The sequence below is a fragment of the Chelonoidis abingdonii genome, chromosome 1, assembly GCF_003597395.2.
Source record: "Chelonoidis abingdonii isolate Lonesome George chromosome 1, CheloAbing_2.0, whole genome shotgun sequence".
Taxonomy (NCBI): domain Eukaryota; kingdom Metazoa; phylum Chordata; order Testudines; family Testudinidae; genus Chelonoidis; species Chelonoidis abingdonii.
Window position 1 is genome coordinate 338152582 of NC_133769.1, and position 27507 is coordinate 338180088.

At 44.7% G+C, this 27507-nt stretch overlaps 1 protein-coding gene across 1 annotated transcript in view; it reads left to right on the forward strand.

The window, feature by feature from the left end:
• GUCY1A2 (guanylate cyclase 1 soluble subunit alpha 2) overlaps positions 1 to 26747 on the forward strand; it is a 270313-nt gene extending 243566 nt beyond the window's left edge. Inside the window, exons 7-8 of the mRNA XM_075066256.1 lie at positions 733 to 887; positions 22836 to 26747. Coding sequence (XP_074922357.1) covers positions 733 to 887; positions 22836 to 23043 — 363 coding nt within the window. The 3' untranslated portion in view covers positions 23044 to 26747. The remainder of the gene's footprint in view (positions 1 to 732; positions 888 to 22835) is intronic.
• Positions 26748 to 27507: the final 760 nt, after the last annotated feature.

Here is a 27507-nt window from a genome sequence, read left to right on the forward strand (position 1 = left end):
TATTGAGATCTTTGCCCTACAGTGTCCTGTAAGTGGTTATATTTTTCATATCAGTAATCTCCCTGCATGTAAATTATACTTGGGCTTGACAGAAATATCTAATTTTGATGGATAATATCAAAGTTTATTTTAAAGCATTTTTTTTCAACTTTTGTCTATTTTAAATTTTCACAGACATGGGAAATTATGGGTGAGTTAGACAAAGGGAGCGTCAAACAATAATTAAGGACAGTAGACTTTGAGATTCCAAAAGTTAATGCTTTAGAACTGTTACAAACACAAACTGTCAACATCATATGTCAAAATACACAAAGTAAGTATCCTTAAATTAAACTTTAATAGGGTGTCAAGCAGCATTTTTCTTTCTTCACTTATCTGTAAATTTATATTATCATCAACAGAAATATTTTTGTTGGCTTGTGTTTGTGTGTGTGTGCGCATACATGAGTGTGAACGCAGCGAAATTGACATTTACCGATTTAAAAAAGTCTTCTCTTTCTAGACGTAGTTATATTGGAAAGGTGCATTCATCCCCTTTACTTTTTAATTCTGTCTGTATTGCATGGGAAGAGCCTGCTGTTTTCCCCACAGTTTATCATCTGTTTAAATTGGTTCTTGGGAATGGCCTGGGCAAGTACTGTAAAAGTCCTCTGACTACATTGGCAATGGATAGAGCTACAGAAGTTACTAACACAGGTTGTTGAGTTATTTTTTTATTGTTTTTTTCCCCAGATGAGGATAGGAATTCATTCAGGATCAGTTCTGGCTGGAGTTGTTGGTGTGAGAATGCCACGTTATTGTCTCTTTGGAAACAACGTCACTCTGGCAAGCAAGTTTGAGTCAGGAAGTCATCCGCGTCGCATCAATGTCAGTCCAACCACATACCAGTAAGTGCTGCTAGTCTTTCTGGGTTGCTCTAATTTCAGCCCTGGTTTTTGACTGAAATCTTGTGATGCATCCTGCAGCCTCCACCCACTCCAGGGCAGCTGCAAAATTCCCACCAAATGAAATGAGTGAAACACTGGGAGAGGCTGGGAAGGAGCATTCCACAGGGCCTTTTCACTGCTACAGTACATACTGCTCAGAGCTAAGAGTGAGCTGTTGGCAGGCCAAAGGAATGGTAGGGAAATGGCCAGTAAATCCATATACCAGCTAGCCCAAAACAGTATGTAACTGGGCAATGTCTACGCTACCTCTCCCATACCATGTACTCCATGGATATTGTTAGTTTTTGGCTGAGGGTTCTGTTCCTCACCCTTATGTGGACTTGATGTAGGAAGGTGCTATTCCAATGGCTTGAGAGTATGTTTAATTTTACTGATGAGGCTGAGATTTCAGAGTACTATTTATAGTTGGAGGAAAATGTATTATTTAGCGCTGTCAAGAGGCACTCAATAAAAAAAAATTTCATAATGCAAGAAAAAGATAGAAAATGGCAAAGCGTTCTTATTGCTAACCCTCTGGAGAAATTATGCAAATTCTCATAACCTGATTTAATCAAAAATACTCTGAAACAACTGGCCTAAAGAAAAGTTCTTCTAATTGTTCAAATTTGACAGATTGACTATAAGAATTTCTGCAGCTTGATTAGTTCTAACGTGCTCATTTCTTTGTCAAGAGATCTATATCTCTCTTGTTCTTCTACATTATTTGTCGTGTGAAGTAATTTTCTGAAGCATAGCTTTGCCCAGGCTTCAGCATTTAGCTAAATGCTGTAATACTGTAAAGCACCAATCAAGCCATGATGGGAGGGGGGGGAGGTTTCAGTTGTGCATTTCCATATTTATTTATCCTGTACCTGTCTATGTAAATTAGAGTTTTAAATGGAATTTCTTCATCCAAGACTTGAAGCTTCTGATATGCTAAAATATAAAGCAGTGGGAAACCAAAGTTAAAAAATAATTAAAGCTGGTGAATGAAATGACATTCATCTGGAAAATGCATTCATGTCAGATAAAACTTACACAACAGATGATGTGCAGTTACTTGAGTAAGAGGCAGACATTCTGAACAGATTTTTGATCAGAAAGTACCCAGCGGTTGCTTCGGACAGTTGCATGGTGATAGAGAAGAAGAACCGGGACCCAAACTAATCTTAAATAGGGCAAAACTCTGCACATTATTTTAAATTAAAATTAGAAAATCTCTCTTCTCTTTAAAAATATCGGAACCTAGCATCTTGACCTCAGTGTCATCAAAACATAAAAAAAATTTTCAGGGTGTTTTCCTGGTTCTTGGGCTTAATGACTCCTAGGTGCGGTTACTTTATCCTTCAGTGAATGAACTCCCGTAGAAGTCAGTGGGTGAAAGTCACCCCTGTTTAGATTAGCACAAGATCTTTGCAGCATTTAAATGCACCTTCAGCCATATTTTGAAGACTTTTTGCCCTCTGTTGCTGAAGGGTGTCTCCATTCCCATCTGTTCCTATTGCTGTTTCTGGAAGTCCTGTCCATGTGAGAGAAATCTTTGAAGAAGTATGAGACTTTGATGTGAGTTACACAAATATAAACCTGGAGGGCTGGAATTCTGCTGAAATCAGTGGCCATTGTGTCAGTTGACATTAGTGTTATTGAGAGAAGAATTTGGCCCTTAGAGGAAATCCAACCAGGAAAGGTAGATATGTTTTTTTGTGAGTCTGATGAAAGCTCAGTACAGAAGTAACCTACTTAAACCATTCATAGAAAGTTAGAACTCTTACCTTTTAAAGGGCCAGTGCTGTTCCTAGTGGTTTCAGTAGCCATTCTGTTATTTCTTAGGCTAATGTTTCACTGTTGCAGCCAGACTATGGGACTGGAGAACAGATCCTGGGATGTGTAGTATCTGCTTTGCACCATGCTACCTTTAAAGCCAATTTAACTAGCCCTGGGAGGATTGCCCCTGTGTGTGATCTTCTGGTAGTATAGGCTGGTGTAAAGGCTCTTACATCATCATCTACTGTGCCGCAAGTGAGGGGTGTGGCTACAGTAATTGCCAGGGCCTGCTCCAGCTTTTTTGCCGCACCAAGCGGTGAAACGGAAAAAAATAGATAGATCGATATAAAGCCGATCAGCGGCACCTCAATCACACTGCTTCAGTCTTCTGCGGCAATTAATCAGTGGGTCCTTTGCTCCCTCTCTTCCTCTTCGGTGGCAGCTCAAAGAGGATGAGAGGGACTGAGGGACCCGCCGCCAAATTGCTGCCGAAGAACCGAACTTGCCACCCCTTTCCATTGGCCGCCCCAAGCACCTGCTTCCTTCACTGTTGCCTGGAGCTAGCCCTGGTAATGGGGATGTGGCCATGTCTTCCTACAACCCTACCAGTCCCCTACTGCCAATTCTATGCTTGAGCTAATTGGCTGCTTGCATGACACAGAATAGCTTCTAGGCTACTGTAAGGTATTTTGGGGGTGCAACCCTGGAAACAGCCACTCAGGATAGGAGCACAAAAGTGAGCGTTGCACCACCTATGAATCCCCTAGGTTGTATCACTAGCACTTTGGCCAAAGGGCTCTAGAATTTGTCTCCATTCTGTGCAGTCCCAGGAAATATAATTCAAGTATTTTTATTAATCCATATGTATTTGCTCAATCCTGTTCTCACTTCAGTCAACTGGAAAACTCCCATTGACTTTAACAGAATAGGCCAATATGGCAATTACCCCCTGCTCCTCCTTCTCCTCTCACTGTCCCTCCCAAAATTAACCTAACAAAGAAATTATAGCCTTACATTTTCAAGGTTTTGACAGTGGAATGAAAGAAGGTCTCTTCCATTCATATGTCTGAGACTGAATTTCAAATGATTGAAATTCCTGTCTTAAACTAACAAAATGTATAGCTTCTGACTCACTTTATAACCTACTCATTCCAGGGGATAAAAGAAACACACACTACAAACACATGCCTTCCTAAACACATGCCACTGAGCTATGAAACTAAAATAATTGCTTATATTAGGGTTAATATCCACAGTTTTTTGAAATTACATGAATAATAATGATTTTGCTGAACAGAATTTTTTCCTTTTCCTTACAACACCCATGGTGAGAAGAAAACAGGAAGTTCACTTAATTGCCTTGACATCTGAAAATCATTCTTAATACCCAAATCTCTTTCCCTTTGCTAGTTTGTGGAGAATGCCTGGGTTTTGTTTTTAGATTAGCCCTCGGAAACCACCCCATTCTAAACGGATTTGAAAGGTCTTGGGGACCAGATTGCCTTTTTCTTCTTCCACAATGGGGAGGCAACCCCTGTATCTTGACAAGAACGTGAAGGACACTCCACAAGGGGAAGTTTTTCCTCCTCCACAGCCTTCTCGCAAGGACTTTTCCATGAGAGGGTTGATTTGGCTTGTTGTTTGATTTGCCTTGATATCCGTGAAGATAATGCCAAAAATTAACCCACAGGATTCTACAGGACTCTCACCCTTACTTCACTGAGCACATAAGCTGGCTTGCGTGTTCCTCATGTTGGAAAAGTATAGCCTATCCATTGAACTTATGCTTGTCGTATTTCAAAGGTACATGTTCTATTTCTATAAAATATATTATGTTTATTTTTGCATTTATTATAAAATACAGTATTATACTAACATTTATGGCAGCAGACCAATGTCAACACAATAAGTATTAAATATTTAGCATATATGTTCCGCAAAATACATAAAATGAAAATTAAAAGAAATACATTATCTACTAATTTCTAACCTACTTAAACGTTGGACTTGCTACTAGGAACCATATTTTGTTGTATATTCAGTCACTTTAACACCATTTCATTTGCTGTTGCACACAGTACAAATAATGAAGGGTAATTAAAATAAGAACATAAGAATGACCATATTGGTCAGACCAGTCGTCCGTCTAGCCTAGTATCCTTTCTGCTAACTGTGGCCAATGCCAGATGCTTCAGAGGGAGTGAACAGAACAGGACAATTATGAAGTGATCCAGTCCAAGCATTTGGCAGTCAGAGGCTTAGGGACACCGAGAGCGTGGGATTGGCTAATAGCCATTGAAAGATTTATCCTCCAGGAACTTATCTAATTCTTTTAAAACCTAGCTAATCTTATGATCTTCGCACCATCCCCCTGCAAGAAGTTTCGCAGGTTGACTTGACTGTGTCGGGTGAAGAAGTATTTCCTTTTGTTTGTTTTCAACCTGCTGCCTGTTAATTTCATGGGGTGACCCTTGGTTCTTGTGTTATGTCACACTTCCTTATTCACTTTCTCCACACCAGTCATGATTTTATGGACCTCTGTCATATCCCCCCTTACCTAACTCTTTTCCATGCTGAACAGTCCCTGTCTTTTTAATCTCTCCTCATAACGGAAGTTCTTCTATCCCCCTAATTGTTTTTGTTGCCCTCTGGCATAGAGCAAGGTTCCCTAACTGTGGGACAAATCCCGGTACCTGCGGTGCCACTTACAGCATCAGCACTGAAACCTGTCCCATGGCCCCAGGCACAGTGAAGGGGTTTCCAAAATCACTAATGCCCTGTGGCAGACCCCCTCTTCCATGGCCCCTGTCTCTAAGAGGGGCAAAAGCAAGTATTTTGTGCCAACCAAGGGGCATGAGTATTTATACTACCACCCGCCCCCATTTCCCTTGTGGCAGAGGCGGTTAACCACAAAGAATGGGAAGGACAACCCAGGGCCACCGCTAAAAATAAAGACTTGAGGAGGCTGGATCTCTTTGGACATAAGATTTATTCATCTTCCGGCCTTCAGCTGAGAGTGGCCAATCACAAAGCCCTCCTTGGCTGATATGACTTTAATATCTGGCAAACAATGGCCAAGTTTGAAGGGTCACTCCCCGAGGTTTCAAGAAGGAGTTCCGAGCGATCCTCAATCAGGGCACAACCGCGGCCAGGGCCACACTCCAGGCAGCATCAGACGCCGCTGATGCTGCTGCCCACACCATGGCTTCCACTATCTCCATGTGGTGACCTTCCTGGATGCTCCTCTCTGGGTTGTCCTCTGAGGCTCAGCAGTCAATGCAGGACTTGCCCTTTGAAGGCCGAACCCTATTTGTGGAGCAAACAGACAGCAAGTTGTATGGCCTCAAGGACTCCTGCACCACCCTGAAAACCCTGGGTCTCTATATCCCAGCCCTGGCACTTAAGCGGTTCAAACCACAGCAGCCTCAGGGCCAGGGAAGCCAGCCTCAGCAGGACGAGCCCCACAAATGAGCCAAGGGCTACAAGTGCCATCTAAGCCGCACGCCTCCACCCTCAGCCCAATCAAGCTCGATCCGTGCCAAGCAAGGGACCAAATGGTCATTTTGAGGGTGTGCCTAAGGGCGACCTACCAGACTATTCCCCGGATCCATCTGTCACTGTTCTCCAACCGCCTTTCCCTTTTCCTCCCTGCTTGGACCGCTGTAACCTCGGACTGATGGGTCCTCAGCACAGTGGAGCAGGATTATACCCTCCAGTTCCCTTCTACCTCTCCTTTCCTCCCTGCCTTCCCCATCCCTCTTCAGAGACCCCTCTCACAAGAGTCTCCTCGCACAGGAGGTAAAGGGGTTGCTACAGCTGGGAATGGTGGAGGAAGTTCTTCTCAAATACCGGAACAAGGGGTTCTGTTCCCGGTACTTTTTAATCCCAAAGGCCAAGGGCAGTCTACAGCCTAAACTGGACCTGCAAGACCTCAACAAGTATCAAAAGAAGTTAAAGTTCTGCATGGCTTCCCTGGCTTCTATTATCCCCTCCCTGGATCCGGGAGATTGGTATGCCGTTCTCGACTTGAAGGACGCATACTTCCTGTGATACAGCATGGCCAGAAGGCAGCATAAGAGTGTTAGCAGGGGGCCTTATTCCCTGCCAAGGGAGGAAGGTTTGCTTTAGATTACCAGTAACTAGAACAGTTGTGGTCAATTAGAGCACCTGACTTCAGTTAGAGCACCTGACTCCAGTTAGAGCACCTGACTTCAGTTAGAGCACCTGACTCCAGTCATGGGATATAAACCCCTGCTTCAGTCAGACAGGGGGTGGTAGTTGAAGGAGAAAGGTTGGATTGGAGCAGAGTGCAGATGATTGCAGAAGAGAAGAGTTTGTCCAGAGAGAAATAGAAGGTTTGGAGGAGTGCTGCGGTGGATTGGGAAGCCCAACAGAAACCCTAGGTAAGGGGCACCAGCTTGTATAGAAGAGAGGCGAGAAGCCCTTCACAAGCTGACGGGTATGAGAGGGAAGTAACCCAGGGGAAGAAACCGCTAGTCAAGTGGTTCACCACAACCCAGGGCCCTGGGTTGGGACCTGGAGTAGAGGGCAGGGCCCAGGTCCCCCTCTCCCACTCCTCCTCTCCACTCCCCTCCTCCAAGGACACTAGGGGAGTGATTAAGAACTGGTTCAGAGGCAAGCAATAGCCCTGAACCTACCCCAGAGAAGAGAAAGCGCGAGACCCAGCAGAACAGTACCGGCAATTTGCCACACGTGGTGTCAGGGTGGGATCTGCGCGCTGGGGACATAGTCCAGGGGGAGACATAACCCTCCCACCCTTAAGATGGACGACGTGGTCAAGCCCTTATACATGCCACCGCGGCCCAGCAGGAGGCTACCAGGGTCCAGGCAACCGCCAACAAGAGGCGACTAGATTGCAGCAAGAGACTAATCAGCTGCTGCTGAGTCAGGCTGCTCAGGACCGAGCCCTGCTGAGAGACCTAATAAGCCAGATGAAGACCCTTATGGAACAGAATCACCACGGGGAAGGGACCCGGACCATACGGGCTAGCCATTACTTACAAAAATGACCAGGGAGGATGATGTGGAAGCATACCTCCTGGCTTTTGAGAGACAGCCCTGCGGAGGCCTGGCCCGAGAACAATGGTCTGGTATCCTTGCCCCATTCCTATGTGGGGAAGCCCAGAAGGTCTATTACGATATGTCTGCAGAAGCTGCAGCAAACTATTCCCAGCTAAAGGCAGAGATCCTGGCCAGGTTCGGAGTGACAACGGCACTACAGCCCAGAGGTTCCATGAATGGCGATATATGGAGGACAAGACACCCGAACGCAGTTGTTTGACTTGATCCACCTGACCCGGAAATGGCTGCGCCCTGAAGCCCATAGCTCTGAGGAGATGATGGAGGTACTAATATTGGACCGGTATATGCGGGGGTTACCACCAGGACTCAGGACTTGGGTGGGTCAGAATGACCCCTCTACCTATGATGAGTTGGTCTCCCTCGTGGAAAGACAACTGGCAGCCCGCGAACTGTTCCAGACTCCAAGCGGGGAGACACGGCAACCCAGGAAGACAACCCAAACCCAGGCCCCGGACTGTCGAGAACTCTAGAAAAAACTATAACCGGGAGGAACGACAGTGAGGAATGGCTCGAGGCCAGAAAGGGACCTGGGGTTGGGAAGTGTGGTGGGGGGCCGGCCAACTAGCCCCAGGCAGGGGGTGATAACCGGAATGAGGGGACGGTGTTATGAATGTGGGGAATTGGGGCATATAGCAGCCCAATGTCCCAACAAGGAGGTGCCTATGCAGTGTAATCTGGGGAGTTATGGGGAGCAATGTGGCCTGATCAACCTGGTAGGGTTACATTGACCTCACATGGATTTACCAGACCAGTAAAAATGAATGGTATAAAACCATAGCATTAATAGATTCGGGAGTGCTGTCACGTTGGTCTCGGGAAAGTTGGTGGGAACAGACCAACTAACACTCGGCCAAAAGCACAGGGGGGTACATGCGTACATGGCACCGTGAATTTTTACCCTACAATTCCAGTACGGATTGAAAATCCAGGGGAATACCACCAGAGTTTCTGCAGGAGTAGTCCCCAAGCTCCCTTATCCTGTTTTGATTGGGAGAGACTTCCCTGGGTTTGAGAACTTACTGACCCCGATAGAGGCAGGAGAGGGTAGCAACCCCCAGGTTGAGACAGAGGCAACTAAAGATAGCCTCGCCCCAATGTTTGCTGAATTTGCTCCAGAATTGTTCTCATCCCTGGAAAACCCCGCAGGGCTAGGCGAGAACGAAGGGCGGCTAAAAAGTTAGGGACCAGGATTCTGGCAGCTAATCAAAAGACTTCCCTTGTGGGTAGGCGAACCCGCCCAGGAGACAAGGAGAAGGTTCGGTCACGGAGGACTCAGAGGAGGTTCCTGGCCCAAGTGGGAGCACCCCAGGGGGAAGAGTTGAAATAGGCCCCCTGGAATAGGTCAGTTCAGCACTGCACGTGAGACCTTTGGGCAGGACCAGGTCGAAGATCCATTATATGCAAACGTGAGGGAGGAGGTAGTGGAAGTAAATGGAGTGCCTGTAGAAGGAAAAGTCAAAGGCCCAAGGCCATATTACGTGCTCAAACGTGATCTGTTGTACAGAATAGAGCAAATACGAGGGGAAGAAGTAGAGCAACTCCTAGTCCCACGGAAACACATAAGGGCCGTACTAGAGTTAGCTCACAGTCATTTATTTGGGGGACATCTAGGGGTAGACAAGACGCTGGATAGAATACTAAGAAGGTTTTATTGGCCAGGAATACGAGCAGAAGTCCAGCGTTATTGTGCCTCCTGCCCTGAATGCCAGCTGCATAGCCCCCGACCTCACTTGCGGGCCCCACTAGTACCTTTACCTATTATTGATGTCCCGTTCGAGAGGATAGCTATGGACATAGTGGGCCCACTAGAAAAGTCGGCACGGGGGCCACCGAAACGTACTAGTCATCCTTGACTATGCCACACGATATCCAGAGGCCATCCCTTTAAGAAACCCCACGTCTAAGGCAATAGCTAAAGAACTACTACAGGTTTTCGCCAGAGTGGGCATCCCTAAGGAGATCCTGACAGACCAGGGAACCCCGTTTACGTCAAAACTAATGAAAGACTTATGTGCCCTGCTCCGTATACAAGCCATTCGGACCTCCGTCTACCATCCACAAACAGACGGACTAGTCGAAAGATTCAATCGAACCCTCAAAAGTATGATCCGGAAGGTGGTAGCACAGGATGGAAAGGACTGGGACACTCTTTTGCCGTATCTAATGTTCGCTATACGGGAAGTTCCCCAGGCGTCCACGGGTTTTTCTCCTTTGAACTCTTATATGGACGCCACCCACGCGGGATATTGGATATCGCCAAGGAGGATTGGGAGAACAACCAACCCAGGAAAGAATATTATTGAGCATGTGACACAGATGCGAGAGCGGATAACTCGAGTAACCCGATAGTACGGGAGCATTTAGAAAAAGCACAGAGAGCACAGCGGACATACTACAACCGTCGGCGAAAATGCGAAGATTTCAGCCGGAGGGAACGGGTGATGGTGTTAGTGCCGACCACAGAAAGCAAACTCCTAGCCAGTTGGCACGGACCATATGAGATAGTGGAAGCCATTGGAGAAGTGAATTATAAGGTTAGACAACCAGACCGCCGGAAGCCAGAGCAAATATACCACATCAACTTACTGAAGCCCCTGGCATGACAGAGAGACGTGTCTGGTCACTCGAGGAGCTCTACCTCAGGCAGACGCCCGCAGGAGCAGGTAAAGATATCTCCTGACTTAACCCAGAACAACGGATGGAAGTCATTGAAATGATCCACCGGAACCAGGACGTATTTTGTACCCAACCAGGTCGAACGGCACTAGTCCAACATCATATTGTCACCAGCCCCGGAGTAAGGGTGACGATAAGACCATATCGAATACCGGAAGCTAAAAGGGAAGAAATTAGGATGGAAGTGCGAAGATGCTGGAACTCGGGGGTCATTGAAGAATCCCACAGCCAGTGGTCCAGTCCGATCGTACTAGTCCCCAGCCTGATGGCACCCTGAGGTTTGTAACGACTTCCGGAAATTAAATGAAGTATCCCACTTCGATGCCTACCCGATACCACGCATTGACGAGCTGGTTGATCAGTTAGGCAAGGCCAAATACCTAACCACCCTAGATCTGACAAAGGATATTGGCAAATACCCCTGGCCAAGGATGCCAGGGAAAAGACTGCTTTTTCTACACCCGATGGCCTGTTCCAGTACACTGTCCTCCCTTTCGGACTCCATGGGGCCCCTGCCACATTCCAAAGACTGATGGATAAGTTATTACGACCCCATGCCAACTATGCCGCCGCCTATCTAGACGACATAGTTATACATAGCCCTGATTGGAGACACACCTGGACAAAGTGAAGCAGTGCTGGCGCTTTGCGAAAGGCTGGTCTCACCGCTAATCCTCTGAAATGCGTGATAGGACTAGCTGAGGCCAAATACCTCGGCATGTCGTAGGGAGAGGGGTGTGAAGCCCCCAATGAACAAGGTGGAGGCAATACAAGATTGGCCTCGACCAATCCGCAAGAAGCAGGTCAGAGCATTTTTGGGTATAGTTGGATACTATCGGAGATTCATCCCTCATTTTGCCACAAGAGCGGGGCCATTGACGGATCTGATAAAAGCTCGGGCCCCGAGATAGTGAATGTGGACAGATGCGGCGGAAGCAGCATTTGCAGATTTGCGGACAGCCCTATGCTGCCATCCGGTACTCATGGCCCCAGACTTCGAGAAGGAATTCATCCTGCAGACGACGCCTCGGAGGTGGGACTCGGTGCCGTCCTTTCCCAGATGGTAGGGGAGGAGGAGCACCCCATCTTGTACCTCAGCCGGAAGCTCCTCCCCAGGGAACAAAAATACGCTGTTGTTGAAAGGAATGTCTGGCGATAAAATGGGCTATGGAGACTCTCCGCTACTATCTCCTGGGGCGGCGGTTTACCCTTGTGACTGATCACGCCCCGCTCCAGTGGATGCATAGGAACAAGGAAAGAAACGCCAGAGTGACGCGGTGGTTCCTCTCTTTGCAACCTTTCCATTTTCGGGTCCAGCATAGGGCTGAAGCCAACACGGCAACGCTGATGGCCTCTCACGCCAACACTGCCTCTCGTCCGAGTAGCCCAACCCTTGGTGTTGAGCAGGGGGGGGGGATATGTGATACAGCATGGCCAGAGGCAGCATAAGAGTGTTAGCAGGGGGGCCTTATTCCCTGCCAAGGGAGGAAGGTTGCTTTAGATTAACTAGAACAGCTGTGGCCACTCCAATTAGAGCACCTGACTCCAGTTAGAGCACCTGACTCCAGTCATGGGATATAAACCCCTGCTTCAGTCAGACAGGGTGTGTAGTTGAAGGAGAAAGGTTGGATTGGAGCAGAGTGCAGATTGCAGAAGAGAAGAGTTTGTCCAGAGAGAAAATAGAAGGTTGGAGGAGTGCTGCGTGGATTGGGAAGCCCAACAGAAACCCTAGGTAAGGGGCACCAGGCTTGTATAGAAGAGAGGCAAGAAGCCCTTCACAAGCTGACGGGTATGAGAGGAAGTAACCCAGGGAAGAAACCGCTAGTAGTGGTTCACCACAACCCCAGGGCCCCTGGGTTGGGACCTGGAGTAGAGGGCGGGCCCAGGTCCCTCCCTCTCCACTCCCCTCCTCCAAGGACACTAGGGGAATGATTAAGAACTGGTTCAGAGGCAAGCAATAGCCCCTGAACCTACCCCAGAGAAGAGAAAGCGCGAGACCCAGCAGAACAGTACCGGCAATTTGCCACATTCCACATAGTGAACTTTCAAGGACATAGACGCTTCCTCCGGTCTACAGTGGGGCCCCACCACTACCAGTTTGTGATCCCGCTGTTTGGCCTGGTGACAGTACCGAAAATGTTTGCCAAGTGCATGTCAGTAATAGCAGCTTTCCTCAGGAGCCAGGGTATCCAGATCTACCCATACCTTGATGACTGGCTCATCAAGGACTGCTCCAGGTCTCAAGTCCAAAGGGATGTCGCGGTGCTTCAAGCCACGTGCTGCACTCTGGGTTTATTAGTAAACAACGAAAAGTTGATGTTAGTGCCGGTGCAGAGGATAGAGTTCATTGGAGCGGTCCTCGACTCGACCTGTGCCAGAGCATTTCTGCCACTGGAAAGGTTCCATGCATTGATGAACCGCATCACAGAAGTCTCTGTGTTCCCTTTGACTACAGCCAGGGCTTGTCTGCACCTGCTGGGTCACATGGCAGCATGCACTTAGATGACCCGCGATGCCAGTCTCCGAATGCAGCCCCTGCAATAATGGCTGGGGATGGTCTATTCCCAGTCCCGAGATCCCCTGGAAAAGATTGTTATTGCCAGGCAATACTCACCTTGCTGCAATGGTGGACCAACTGCAGGACAGTCCTTGAGGGGGTTCTGTTCAACAACCCCTGCACTCCATCAAGTTGGTGTCAGATGCCACGGACCTTGGTTGGGGTGCGCATCTCGGCGACCTCCAGATACAGGGAATGTGGTCCCTGGAGGAGGCAAAGTTGCACATAAATGTCAAAGAGCTCTTAGCAGTCCAGCTGGTATGTGGATTCTTCCTGCCACACCTGTCGGTCCAGGTGGTCCAAGTTCTGACAGACAACACAGCCTCGGTGTTCTACATCAACAGGCAAGTGGGAGCGTACTCGTCGGCTCTCTGTCAAGAGGCGTTCCATCTGTGGAACTTCTGCATCAGGCATGAAATCCATCTGGAAGCTTGTCACCTTCCTGGTGTCAAGAATATGCTGGCAGACCAGCTCAGGAAAGACTTCTTCTCTCGCCACGAGTGGTCGCTCCATCCAGAGGTAGCCTGCATGATCTTCCAAAGGTGGGGAACTCCCCAAGAGGACCTGTTCAATACCAGACAGATCAGGAAATTCCACTGGTTTTGTTCTTGGCAAGGTCTGAGCAAGGGCTCTCTCTCTGATGCCAGCCTTCCTGTTATGTTCAGGGAGCCTGATATATGCGTTCCCTCCGATTTCGCTCATCAGCAGGGTTCTGGCTAAGATCAAGAGAGACAAAGCGCAGGTTGTCATGATCGTCCCAGCATGGCCTCGCCAAAACTGGTTCAGCACGCTCATGAACTTGTCAACCTCCCCTCCCTGGCCTCTGCCCAACTTCCTGGACCTGATGTGACAGGACCATGGTTAGCTCCTACACCCCAATCTCAAGTCCCTCCACCTCTCGATGTGGATGCTGTGTGGTTAAACACAGAGGAGCGGACTTGTTCAGGAGTCCAACAGGTCCTCCTGGGGAGTGGGAAGCCCTCAACTAGATTGACTTACCTGGCCAAGTGGACGAGGTTTTCCCACTGGGCATCTGAATGTGGCATCTTTCCCTCATGTTCTTCCGTACAGTCTGTCCTGGACTACCTGCTTCATTTGAGGAACTAGGGCCTGGCACACTTCTGTTAGAGGGCATCTTACGGCCATCTCCGCTTTTCACCTGCCGATCCAAGGACAGATGGTGTTTTCCCATGACATGATGGTCAGATTCTTGAGAGGGCTCGAGAGACTCTTTCCACAGGTGCAGGATCCTGCCCCACAGTGGGATCTTAACTTGGTCCTCTCTGGGCTCACCGGCCCACCCTTTGAACCGCTGGGTTCCTGCTCCCTGTCTCACCTGCTCCCTGTCTCACTCCTGGTGGTAGTGACGTCGGTGAGATGAGTCTCTGAACTTACAGCCGTGACCTCAGGACCACCATACATGGTCTTCTACAAAGACAAGTTTCAGAGTAGCAGCCGTGTTAGTCTGTATCCGCAAAAAGAACAGGAGTACTTGTGGCACCTTAGAGACTAACAAATTTGTTAGTCTTTCAGCTGCAGCCCCACTGGTCTTCCTGCCAAAGGTGGTATCCACTTTCCATATGAACCAGGACATCTTCCTCCCAATGTTCTGTCCCAAACGGCATAAGACCGTGCCCTAGATATCTAGAGGGCCTTGACTTTTTATTTAGAACGTACCAAGCCTTTCTGTAAATCAGCTTAGCTCTTCATCACTACAGCAGATAGGATGAAGGGCCTTCCGGTGTCCTCACAGAGGATTTCCAATTGGATCATCTCGTGCATAAGGACATGTTACGACTTGGCGGGTTTTCCGCCGCCACCGATTGTCAGAGCCCACTCAACGAGAGCACAGACGTCTTTGGCGACCTTCCTGGTGCACATCCCTATCCAGGACATCTGTAGAGCCACAATGTGGTCCTTTGTCCACACGTTCATGGCTTATTATGCCATCATTCAGCAGGCCAGAGATGATGCTGGGTTCAGCAGAGCTGTGTTGCAATCTACACGTCCGTGAAATCCTGCCCACCTCCATGGGTACTGCTTTGGAGTCACCTAATATGGAGTGCACATGAGCAAGCACTCGAAGAAGAAATGGCAGTTACCTTTTCCGTAACTCATGTTCTTCGAGATGTGTTGCTCATGTCCATTCCACAACCCAACCTCCTGCCCCCCTTTCGGAGTTTCCGGCGAGACAGAACTGAGGGTGGGGGGAGTCGGCGGTGCCCCTTATATTGCGCTATGTGAGCACCACTCCAGGGGACATCAGACTATCTATGGATACTACTGAGAGAAAAACTTCTGGAGCTGGTGCATGTGGCGAGCACACACACACCTAATATGGAATGGACATGAGCAACACATCTCGAAGAACACCAGTTACGGAAAAAGTAACTGTCTTTTCCTCAGAATTGTCACCTAAATATTGACAATAAAAATAGCTTTATCGTCTGAATCAGACAGTTAAAGTTTCATTTAATTTTTTGCTCTACTTATTCACAACATTGTCTTGCCTAGTAATGCCACTTTTCTGGCTGGAATAAAGAATAAACAACATATTCTAAGAAGCAAAAGTTTTGAAGCCATAATGCCAGATCCTCAGCTAATGTAAATCATCATAGCAAAGGGTAATGATTGATTCCAGTGGAGATATGCCCAGTTTCCACTAGCATAAAACTCTGGCCCTCAGTATAACTTCTCTGATGGGAATGTGGAGCTATTCCTTAAGAGTTGCTGTTCTGTCTGCCCAATTGTTGATAAACATATTAGTATTAGACATGCAAAGCTCAGTGATAAAAATACGTATCTAGAAAACCAGAACAAGATATTAGGCACATTTTAATGTATTTATGTGAAAACCACTTGATATTTTAAGAGAAAAGTCTACTCCTACTATACAGTACGCTCTCCTTATGTCGGTGCAAAAAGGAAGTAGAGCTGGAATCTAAAAACGCATGGTTATCTTTTCATTGGATTCAGCAGCACTCTGTGCAGCTCTTCATTTCACTCATATGAAGAGCCTTTTTTCAGGATACGTGCAAGTCTCCTAACTTTAATCTGTTGTCGTATTAAATTCAGAGCTTCCTTTATCCATGTAGTGCTTTTGCAAACTGTCTGGTGTGCCTGCTTACCTGACCTCACCTGCTTCTTCCTAACGCTATAAACAGGCCACCAGAAAACAGCAGAAAAATGTCCTCTGAGTTGTTAGGATTTTATCTCTTTATTTCAGAAAGCTGAAGAAAAATTATCTGAAAGCTCTTTGAGATTTTATTACCATTGTTTTGTTATTAAATAGGGCATAAGAACTATTCTGGCTTTCCAGGAATCCAGTTTTCTTGGTTGAAAAGAGTCAATTTTCTTTCAGCTTTGACTGTCATCCTTCTCCTGTGTCCATTTATCCTTTTCCGTAGAGAAAAGGGGTCCGTAGAGAAAAGAATAAATGGACACAAATCAGATATTAGGAATGGCAATATACAACAACCTGTAGGAGAACACTTCAACCTCCCTGACCACAATATAGCAGACCTTAAGGTGGCCATCCTGCAGCAAAAAAACTTCAGGACCAGACTTCAAAGAGAAACTGCTGAGCTTCAGTTCATCTGCAAATTTGACACCATCAGCTCAGGATTAAACAGACTGTGAATGGCTTGCCAACTACAAAACCAGTTTCTCCTCCCTTGGTTTTCACACCTCAACTGCTAGAACAGGGCCTCATCCTCCCTGATTGAATTAACCTCGTTATCTCTAGCTTGCTTGCTTATATATACCTGCCCCTGGAAATTTCCACTACATGCATCTGACGAAGTGGGTATTCACCCACGAAAGCTCATGCTCCAAAACGTCTGTTAGTCTATAAGGTGCCACAGGATTCTTTGCTGCTTTTACAGATCCAGACTAACACGGCTACCCCTCTGATACTAGAATGATATTAACACCCTGTGGGCTACAAAGTAGCACAATTGTAGAATCCAAATTAAAAAGAGAGTTAAAAACCACATCTCAGCCATGCTGGTTTCTTCAGATGTTACCAAAATGTCATCCCTGCTACTCATTTGTTGTATCTTATTTGCTTCCCAAGCTGAGATGGGGTCCATGGGTCAAACGTTACCTCTGACTTTCTATTTTGTGTGTGTATATTAAAGGAGGCATTCTTGGCTAACTTTCAGAACCTGAAGCAATGTTTTACCTAAACAACAGTTCAGTGCATGACTCTTTTCTCACTGATTTAGGCTGTACACAATGTAAAGGAATAAGGAAATAGTTGCATTCTGGTGCCATGGGCCAGATCTTCAATTCTGGTTAAGTCAGTTTTGTGCCCCTCCATCAGCACAGAGGATTCAGAAAGCTGTCTCAGCCAAACGACTGAGAAGTCCTGAATTCTCCAATGGGGCAAAGCCATGTAGCTGGCCTTATCCACCCACCTTCCCTTTGGCACAGGGGGTTTTATATGGCAGAGCTGAAACGTAGCATGCTCTGGTGGTCCTGGGCTGGTAGAACATTCCCTAGTGGACCGTTCCAGTTGGTATTAAATATTGATAGTTTTGTGGCTCCTTTCACTTCTTCTGGAGACCAGTGCAGCCCCTGTCTATCTTCAGGATCAGGCGAGCTTAGAGGGTCTAGTTTTATCTCTTTGAGCTTCAAAGAAAAAAAATGAGTTTCAAACTGGTGAGGCTAATTCTTACACCTTCTAACACCCTCCTATTGGTTGATCTTCCTGCTACTGCCCCACCCTTCCACTGGCAATTTCCAGCAACTTGCACCAGCTCATAACTTCTGGAGCTTGATTATTCATTTCCTTGCACCTTGTGCCATCATTGACACTCAAAATTGTAACATTTCTCACCCACTTTGCACAGGTGTACGGCCCCAGTCCTGCACCTGGGTGTACATTAACCCAGGTTAAACACAGCATACTAAATTGCAAAAATCAAGGGCTAAATGACAACACAAGATGCAAGATACACCGCTGCTGATTTTCTCCCAGCAGGAGATAAGAAATAGCTGTGATGATTTTATTAAAATCTGCCATCCCTTATCAAACTTCAGCTCGAATCTGCTCATTCCTCCATCAATCTTTTAAAAGCACCATTTTTTTTTAATTTAAAACCACAAGTGAAAGATCATTGGGACTAGACAATTCACCCATACAGTTAAAATGACTCCAAGGCAGGAAGCCCTTGACTTCAGCAAAGCAAAGTGCTTTTCAGTGAATATACAGAATTCAGCAAGAATTAAGCAGAGGGAGCTTGTGGATTTCACTCTGAGAATATTCCAAGAGCTGCTGCTGCTTGCAGAAATCTGGGCTGGAAATCTGTGGGCCAGAGAAAAGTTCCTGCAATCTATTAAACCAGTAGATTTAAAACTAGGAACATTTACTGCAAGCATTGCTGAGATTAAAGGAGAGTGTTTCCTCTGTAGAGGCCAGCACAGGCTATCAAGCAATTCAGAAACGATTACAGTATTTTTGTTCATAGAATTGAAGACCTGGAAAACAGATCATGACACACAAACCACAGGATAACAAGCACCATAGCAGAGGCTGAAGACAAAAACATGATTAGATTTGTAACCAACCTGATTCTAAAGCAATGGAAGGAAAATGCCTTCAGGAAGTAGAGCAGAGATCTATCCTTCAGCCAAAACCCAAGCAAGGGGCAGCCTGTATGCCATGATAATGGACATTCTGGGATTTTAGGACAAGGGGAAAATTTTCAGAATGTTCTGGGAAGCCTGGAAAATTCACCCGGGAGCAGTATTTCTTTTGCATCTTCCCATGACAAAGTTTTGGGAACAATAAGAGAAAGGAATATAGAACCTGTTCCAAAGCCCTTTGGAGCCAGTGAGATTCCTTCAGTTGACTTCAGTGGGCTCTGGATGAGGCTTTCAGAGAGAGAGAATAAATATCCTGGAAAGGAAAGGGGCACAAACTGCTTTCTTATTTCTAAGAATTCACCATGACTCCAATGTAATGTTCTTCAAAACCCTGCAAAAGGCTGACTTCCACTTTCTTCACTGTCTTTGTTAGCTTGAAAACAACAGGAAGAAGATTTATCGAACAAAACTGAGTTGTTGTGATGGTGGTGGTGGTGGTGAAAATTCTTCCTCGGGGTTACCTACTACTCTGTCAGGCCCCACTCAGTCTCGCGGGCAGGGGGATGGGTGGAGTGCTTTTGTTTAGACTTCTTTATTCTTCTGCGACTATATCTTCTATATCAGTGATTTATTTGAGGAAAGACATTTGACAAAGGGGCCACAAGGCTTGCAGTTCTGGCCAGCTGAGGATTTCTGTGCCTTGGGAGGAATCCCTAGATGACAAAAAGCCAGCATTGGTAGATCTGTACCATTGCCCCTTCTTGCCTGGGGCATAGTGGCCATAGCTACAGGAAAGTAGATTACTCCTGGGGGATTCTGCACCATTGAACAATGCACAATTTTGCAGAAATTAATGCGTGTGCAGAATTTCCTTTTTTCCACACAGAAATGGGCTGCAGAGATGTCGTCCGCCACTATGGGCCACTGGACCCAGCAGAGCCCAGCTCACACATAGAAGACAAGGCTGGGGGGAACAGAATAGGGAGGGACCTGGAGGGTTCCCAGCATCTGCAGTTCCCCACACACCCTGGAGTAAGGAGGCAGCAGCATGTAAGAAACTCCATGCAAGCCCGGGACCCAGCATCAGGTTGTTCCTCCCTCTGGATCCCTGGGCTCTAGGAAGGTAGAGTCTCTGAGTGTCTGGGCTGGAGGGGCCCACAGTTGGGCTTTGGAGGGTAGGAATAGGGGGTGTCAGTGTCTGGGTTGAAGGGGGCCATGGCTGGGCTCTGTGGGGAACAGGTGTGAGTGTCTGGCCCCCTTGCTGGGCTTTGGGAGCGAGGGGGCAGAGAAGCAGGAATTGGGTTGTCATAGGGGTTTCTTTAACTCTCTAATCCTGGGGGAAATTTTGTGTGTGTCTGTATTGTTACAGACATACTTGCTGACAGGAATTTTGAAATAAATTATCAAAATAATAGAAACTGGCATGATTATTTAGTGTTATTTTGACAAATAAAATTTGCAGAATTTTAAAAAATTGTGTGCAGAATTTTAATATTTTTGGCGCAGAATATCCCTAGGAGTACGTATATTTGATTGGGTCATTGTTGTGTGCCCATGCTGGCATAATGTCTCTATGTGACTATAGCCAGTTAGCATAGATTATACTTGTAAGGCTTCTCTAAACTATGCTGGATGATTTTAATGGGATAATACCAGATTTTGATACCCTTACTTGTACTGAAGAGTATCTTGCTTTGTGAGGGGTCTCGATGAAATCATCAGAGTCACTTGTGAAGGATAAAATAGTCTGGCCTGCAAAGTTTGCCTATGACTGAAGCAAAGGACTAACTACCTTGATAGCACTTGCTTTTGATTCCAGTACATTCCAAATTTCACCCAGAATTTCTGAATAGCAGAACAGTGCCTCTGTTCAGTCTGTAATGGGCATTTCTGCCAAACTGAACTTGCTTCATATTAAAGCTAGCCAAGCTATGCGCTATGGGTAATATTCATTATGAATCTAGCCTTCCTTTTGAGTACAGAATCCACCAGTAGTGATTTTCTTAGAGTGCGTGTGCTGGCCATATCCATAGCTGGTGTAAATCAGTCTAGCTCCTTTGAAGCCAGTGGTGCTATGTTCATTTGCATCAGTTGGGGAAAAGGGATCATTTAAAATTGTTTGACACCAAGCAATTTGATTGTTAAAAATATTAAAAGTCTTTAGAGAAACAGGAAATGATAGGCCAGCTCTTACTAACTGTTTCTTTTATTGCCAGCTCAATGATGTGACTTCCACTATTATAGTCACAGGTTTACTTTTACATACCTTAGCAGACCCTATGATTGAGACCTAGCAAAATAAGCACAATTATTTACCATGACTATTTTATTATTAAAGAAAGGGAAGAAAAATTAAAGAAAACAACACAAATGATAAACTTGTTACTTCCATTACAATCTCTTCTGTATGCCTCTCTGTGGAGTGTTTTTAGCAGAGATAACAACTTTAAGAATGGACCAGCCTTTCCTGGGGTACTTTTCTCTTGGCAAATTGAGACCAAAACCTGATTCCTACAAATTATTTTGTAGCCAATCTTAGATGTAGATGGGCAAAATAGTTTCATTTGGAAAAGGTGAACCCTGTTGGTCTTATTATTAAGACAGTTTGTAGATGGGCAAAGTAAGCACTCTCACCAATCCAAGCTGAAGTTTTGGAGAGCTTTTCCTTGGTTGGTTTCTTCTTGAACCTTCTCTATTCTTGTTGTCTGTGTAGTAGCTTTCTTGTAGAAATAGGATTAGTTGTGAAGTGCTTGCTGTTTAAACAGGGTAGTAGAGGAATGTGAGGAGTATCCGTGTGAGGAGTGGTCATGGCAGGGTTTTTAATACTCGTTTCCTTTTTCTTACCATGAAATTATACAAAACTTGAACTCTTTTAGCTTTGTTTAGATTCAAAGTTGGTTGTTGTCACTCTTTCATTGGCTTCATGTCTCCTAGGTTTGGCTTAGCTGGCACCTTCAGCTCCTGACTATGTCATCTGTTTAAAGAATATGCAACATTTCTAATTGCCTGTTATTCTTGTGGCAGGAGCATTCCAGATAACCTTTTAAAGTTAAGAGTTTACCTTCTCTTTACTCAGTCCATTTTCTGAGCTAGTCCTTCAATTTTGTTAAGAGTTCAACTGGAAATTAAATTCTGTTTTTTAAAAGTTCAAACATTCCTATTATTTATAGAAATGTTTTTAGTTCTCAAAACAATCCTTTAAAATTATATAATTCTTAAAGTCTTCAACTTAATAATTGGTAAAGAAGTTGCTGATTCTTCATAACAGTTTTGGAGAGATGATTCTTCGTCTTCCTGAGTTGGGTGAGGGAGTTGCTTGAGCATTACCAGTAATTGCTTAATTTCCCATTAATATAAGTATTCTATATGTAAATGGATTATTACATTAGTAATTAGTTTAGGTTATTAGAATCCATGTTAGTACACAAAAACTTTTTACCATTTACGTAGAAATTACATTAGGAAATTATATTAAGAGTGTTGCATTTAGCTCACATATTTGCAAATATGCATTTCCCCAAAGTGTTTGCCATGTCAACATTTATGAAAAAAAGAGTTGGTTTAAAGTATTTCCAGTGTCTTTTCTCTAAAGTTCTAAAGACATAAACAGAGAGGTTTTTCTTGCAAAAGGGTGCAGGTTGATAGAGACCCACTTTACCACTTGACTTATTGCTCTGATAATTCAAATCTTTATTCCTTTTTGCAATCAGTGTTTTTCCTAAAACATGAATATTTTACATGGTTTGTTTACTTTTATGTCAAGGTCCTTAGAGTTACAATTTTCTGAGTTTGTATAGCATGAAGAGTAATAAACATGGTTTTATGGCTGAGAAGGGGTTTGTGTTTCTGACATTTGCTTGTGCTTTGGGACAGAAAGCAGTAACCTCCTGCAATTTCTTTAACCAGCATTTTATACCATAACTATCTAAACAGATTCAAATAATGTTATATTTTCAAGTATCTTGGCTATAACATAATTGTAGCTATATCTTAATGTTCAGTGACCTAACATCAAACAAAATAAGTTATAATTTTTTAAATATCATTTGGCATCAGTATTGAGGTCTGGCCACCCCAGGATTCTGGCCTCTGATTGGTAAATATTCACACAATAATTTAAACATATTTCTGACTGGGGTTTAGACAGGAACTATCTTTTTAAAATGTACTCAGACTAGCAGGCCATATCATTTTCGATTGCCTCTCTGTTTTTTTCCTAGGCTTTTGAAAAAGGAAGAAAACTTTACTTTTATTCCTCGGTCCCGTGAAGAGCTTCCGGACAACTTTCCAAAGGAAATCCCTGGGATCTGTTACTTCCTGGAGGTCACAAGTGGGCAGAAGCAGCCAAAGCCCTCCATGACATCTGCCAGAGTGAGAAAGGTTTCCTACAACATTGGCACCATGTTCCTTCGGGAGACAAGCCTATGAGGCCTGCTGCGGATCAAAGACTAGTCAAAAAGCACAAGCCCAGAACTGGGTCATGAGAGGAAAGTTGAATATTCTTTTTATTTCACTGCCTTGTCGTGGACAAGCAGTAAAAGCTCTATCTAATGTCAGGCAATAATTATTTTAAAAGGTGGGTGACTGCTGACAGTAAACAAACTGGAAAATGAAACAAAATACTTCTATTTCCAGAGGAATTATTGGTTGTCAGTTTCAATTCGGCCCCTTTAGAAAACAAAAAAACAAATCTTTGGGGTTGATTTTTGTTTGAACAGAAGTGGGTGATGGTTGTCTGTAGATTTGCACCAGCTAAGCAGAATTGAGCATCAGTTCTGATTATGCATTCCTACATTAATGTGTCATTCACCAAGGTAACAATGTTTTTTAACTTTCTGAACAAACATTTCATACATATACTGTAGAGTGCTGTAACCTTCCTGGCAGGAGGAATATGTAATTCAGTACAATATTGTAGGGATTTTACCTATTTTTATACATATTTCACTTTCTGGACAATTACATTCCATATACTGTAAAATGAGTGAGCTTTTCAGAATAAGCTACTGTATATTTCAGATATTCTCTCTGTCCATCAAAGCTTCTTATTATACCAGTGGCAAGACTTTTGGCTTTTTGGCAACAAAAACATCAATATTTTGCAAAAGAAAAATACATTGATAAGTCTCCTTACATGGCTTTTATGGTTTAGATGAACATTGTCTCCCATATATAATATATAATGTTCAGATGTTCAGTATTTGTCCTACTAGTAACATGTGTCCAGTCTCTCCAGAACAGTGCAAACAAAGGCTTAAAGATCAATGTCTTAGTGGGTAAAAAAAAGTTCCGTTGCACACCATGGGCTATATCTCATACCATCGATTTTATGTAGAAGTCCTTACGATGGATGATATAGCCTGTTGAAAGCAGCATCCAGCAGATATGGGAAGCACTTTGGGAGGGATTTTCAAAGCAGCTCAATCACAGGAATACAGGTTCCATTGATTTTTAGTGGGATTTGTGCTCTTAAATCACTTTGGAGTTTTTGAAAATCAGATTCATTATTAGCAATGTTACACTGGAAGTTTCATCTGCTGCTGGCTTGGCTGAAATGTTACTGCTTTTTCTAGTGCAGAATAGAGTAAAAGACATGTACAAATTTAAAAAGGGGAAATGCTTACCTATAGTATAATGCAAATGACTGTTCAAAATTTAGATTAATCAAGGTCAGTAAAAATAAAGGGCCAGATTCTCATCTATTGAAAATTTATGCAACTCTGTTGTCTTCAGTGGAGCTATGCTCATTTACACCAGGAGAGGATCTGGCCTCAAATGGTCATGTCTTCAGACAGACTTTATTTTTTTCTGATTTCACCCTTTCCCTTGGGTTTCCTTTTCAATTAGCACTACCTGTAGAACTGCCTCCGCAAGCCTACCCACAGCAGGGTCCTATTCGTACAGACCAACACAGTTCTATTCTTAGAGAAAACAGTTCATTAGCTAATGTTTGTACAGTGCTTTTGAAGATGTATAGCTCTGTATGAGCCTGATCCAAAGCCCACTGAAGTAAAAAAAACAAACAAAAAACAAAACAAAACCTCAAATTCACCAGCAGCTGCTGGGTGCTGAGCAATTTTCGAAATCAGACCACTTATTTTGCCTAAGTATTGGTGTAAGGTCCTAATTTGAGCACTCTTTAAAAAGAAACTTGGCCCTTGGGTGAAATTATCCCTGCACATTGTGCTGTGGAGAGGATAAAATGAGTCAGAAACTCACTCCTTTCACCGACACTCTGTGGCAAGGGTGGGGGATCAGTCAGCACAGCCTCACCTCCAATCCTAGAATCTGTTTCATGACAACTCTGCATGTTTGGGGATACTTAGTTTCTGGGAAAGATGGCAGGGTGTGGAAGGGCCGATTCCAACCCAAAGGGATTGCCTCATGTAAGAGAAATCTGATCCTGTCACAAAGGTGTCCTGCTACCATGAGAGAGAGAGGGGACCTGAGGATTAGCACTGAGAGTAGCTTTAACGCAAATGCCCCAACCATCCATGAATTCACTCATTTGCTAGTTTCTCCCATGGATCTCAGAGCATCCCTGGGGCTAGAGAACTCTATCTCCTGTCTGCTATGCAGCAGAACAAATGCAGCTCCTCCTCCATCATCCACCATCCAAAGGCTGACCCGATGAAAACTCTTTGGACTTGAGATTGCAGAGTTTCCAGCCTCACGGCAGACCTCTCTTGGCTTTCTGCAAAAGAGGACATGTTTTAGCCTTAACCATTAGCTTACACATTTACAGTATGTCAAGTGCATTTTTCATGCAATGAAAGCAGGTGGTATGAGCTAAAATCACAGATGGTGAAATGGTCCAATTTATCTACCCCACCTCCACCCCAGCACAGCTGTGGTGTTGCTGCCTAATTTATCAGTGTGCAAACTATTAAAACAGCCAGTAATGTACATATATTGCACATCTGTGTTTCTAACCTGTGAAATTTGAGACCTTGCTGACACGTCTTCACTGTGCAATAGTTTGATCTGAAGATAATAACCTCTCTTGTCCCTACTGTTTCCTCTCAGCAGCCACCCATCCCTGTCAATAGCTCATTTCATCATGGTAATTCTATGGAAAAGCTTTATGGGTAGGCAGATGTGATAGGCATTCTAATTCCTTTGGAAAATGGCATACAGAAGGTAGGAATGATACCCTGAAGAAACCTGTTGCAGGGTGTCCTTCCAAGCAACTAATTTATAGTAGAAGTGAATTTCTAATCATAGAGATCAGTACAAAAACTAAAAATTGTTGTCAACATCACCATGGAGATAATGGCAGTGTTTGCAAATAAATCTGCTTCTCCCAAAATCCAAATAGATTCACACTAAGAATATACAATCTCTGCGTGTATAAAGGTAACACATCCAAAGCATCAGCAATGATGCAAAATACTGTGTTATTTGCTTCTGTGTTATGACAAGTAAAGTTGATCAAAAGCTGCCTTCCCTAGAGAGTAATTTCCCTACCTTAGTGTGAGAGACAAGTGTGGAAAATTTGTCTGTGTTGTTCAATTTATGATTTGTTCCTGCTGTAATTTTGCTAGCTAGTTTTTAATTCATTTTTTGTGGATGGTTCTGTAAAGTGTTAGCCAGGAACTCAGCAGGATGTTAGTAAGACACCAGACTCTATCAGTGAAGGTCACTTTTAGTGGAAGGAAAACCTTCCTCTGTGTACCTTTCATCTGTCTGTGGATGTTTTTCCTGTGGGAGTGGGTCTTTGGGTTCCCTGACTGATTTTGCGAGGGCTAGCTGGCATAGAGGTGGACTTGTGGAGAGTGCTGAAATCTGTGCAGAAACCAGATACTGATTTTTGGAACCTCCCTTTCACCCACACAGTAAAAGCTCTTTGTATGACCATGGTCTAGAAATTGCACAAAAGCTTATTTGCCTAACTGTAGGCAACAGCATCTGCTGTTTCGTAGCTTCCACGAGGATAAAATCTGCCTTCTCTGACGGTGCTGAATACAGAGGAACCAGCATTACTCTTGTGTGCAGGACAAAGGGAAGGATACAGTGAGCCCAGCCAAGGGCTCATCAACCTGTGTATGCCATAGACTTGTCCTCTCAGGTCCCCTCTGCTCCAGTGCAAAGGACTTTGGGGTGGAGACAATGGATCTACAACAATCCAGACCCATTAGTTGACTCCTCTTGTGAGAAAACACAAAAGCCACAAGAACTGCACCAGTTGTGAAGCTGCAGTGTGAACCACAGGTACCCTAAGAGGAAGGATTCCTTCCTCTTGCTGAATTTCCCCAGCATACATGCTGTTAGTCTCATTGTGCATAGGGTTCAGGGACTGGCCAACTGAGCAAGGAAAAAATAGTGGTAATGAAGTTAGAGAGATGGCAAAAGTTAAGTTCCAAGCCTCTGTGGTGATATCTGCCATACAATGACAGGCTTTGATGTGAGACACTTACTACTATACCAGTACACTAGAAGTATGGTTGTCCTGCAGGATCCCAGGGCCTTTGACTTGTGCAATTCCCGAGAGCCTGCCCACACTAACCGTGTTTGCCACTCTGGGTTTACTGTTCATTCCCATATCTGATTGCCGAGCTGAGTGTTTGTTTGGAAAGGCATGTTGAAGACTGGCAACTTGCCTCTGAAAACAAACCCCAAAGCTTTTAAACCCTATAAAACCTTTGATGGGAATTGTCTATTCAAAGGAAGAAATCCACAAAGTTGACTGGGTAGCAGGTCCCCATGCAGTACTTATTGTGTGCATGGGACATGTCATGATACTATCGTACCCAAACCATGCCACCTGCCATGACCTGCACATTTATGAGTTGTACCTGCAGCTTGTCTCCATTTTTCACAAACTTGCACGTGTTATCTCTGTTTAACACACATATGCACATGAGATGCTGCTGCAGGTGTGATTAGGGTGAC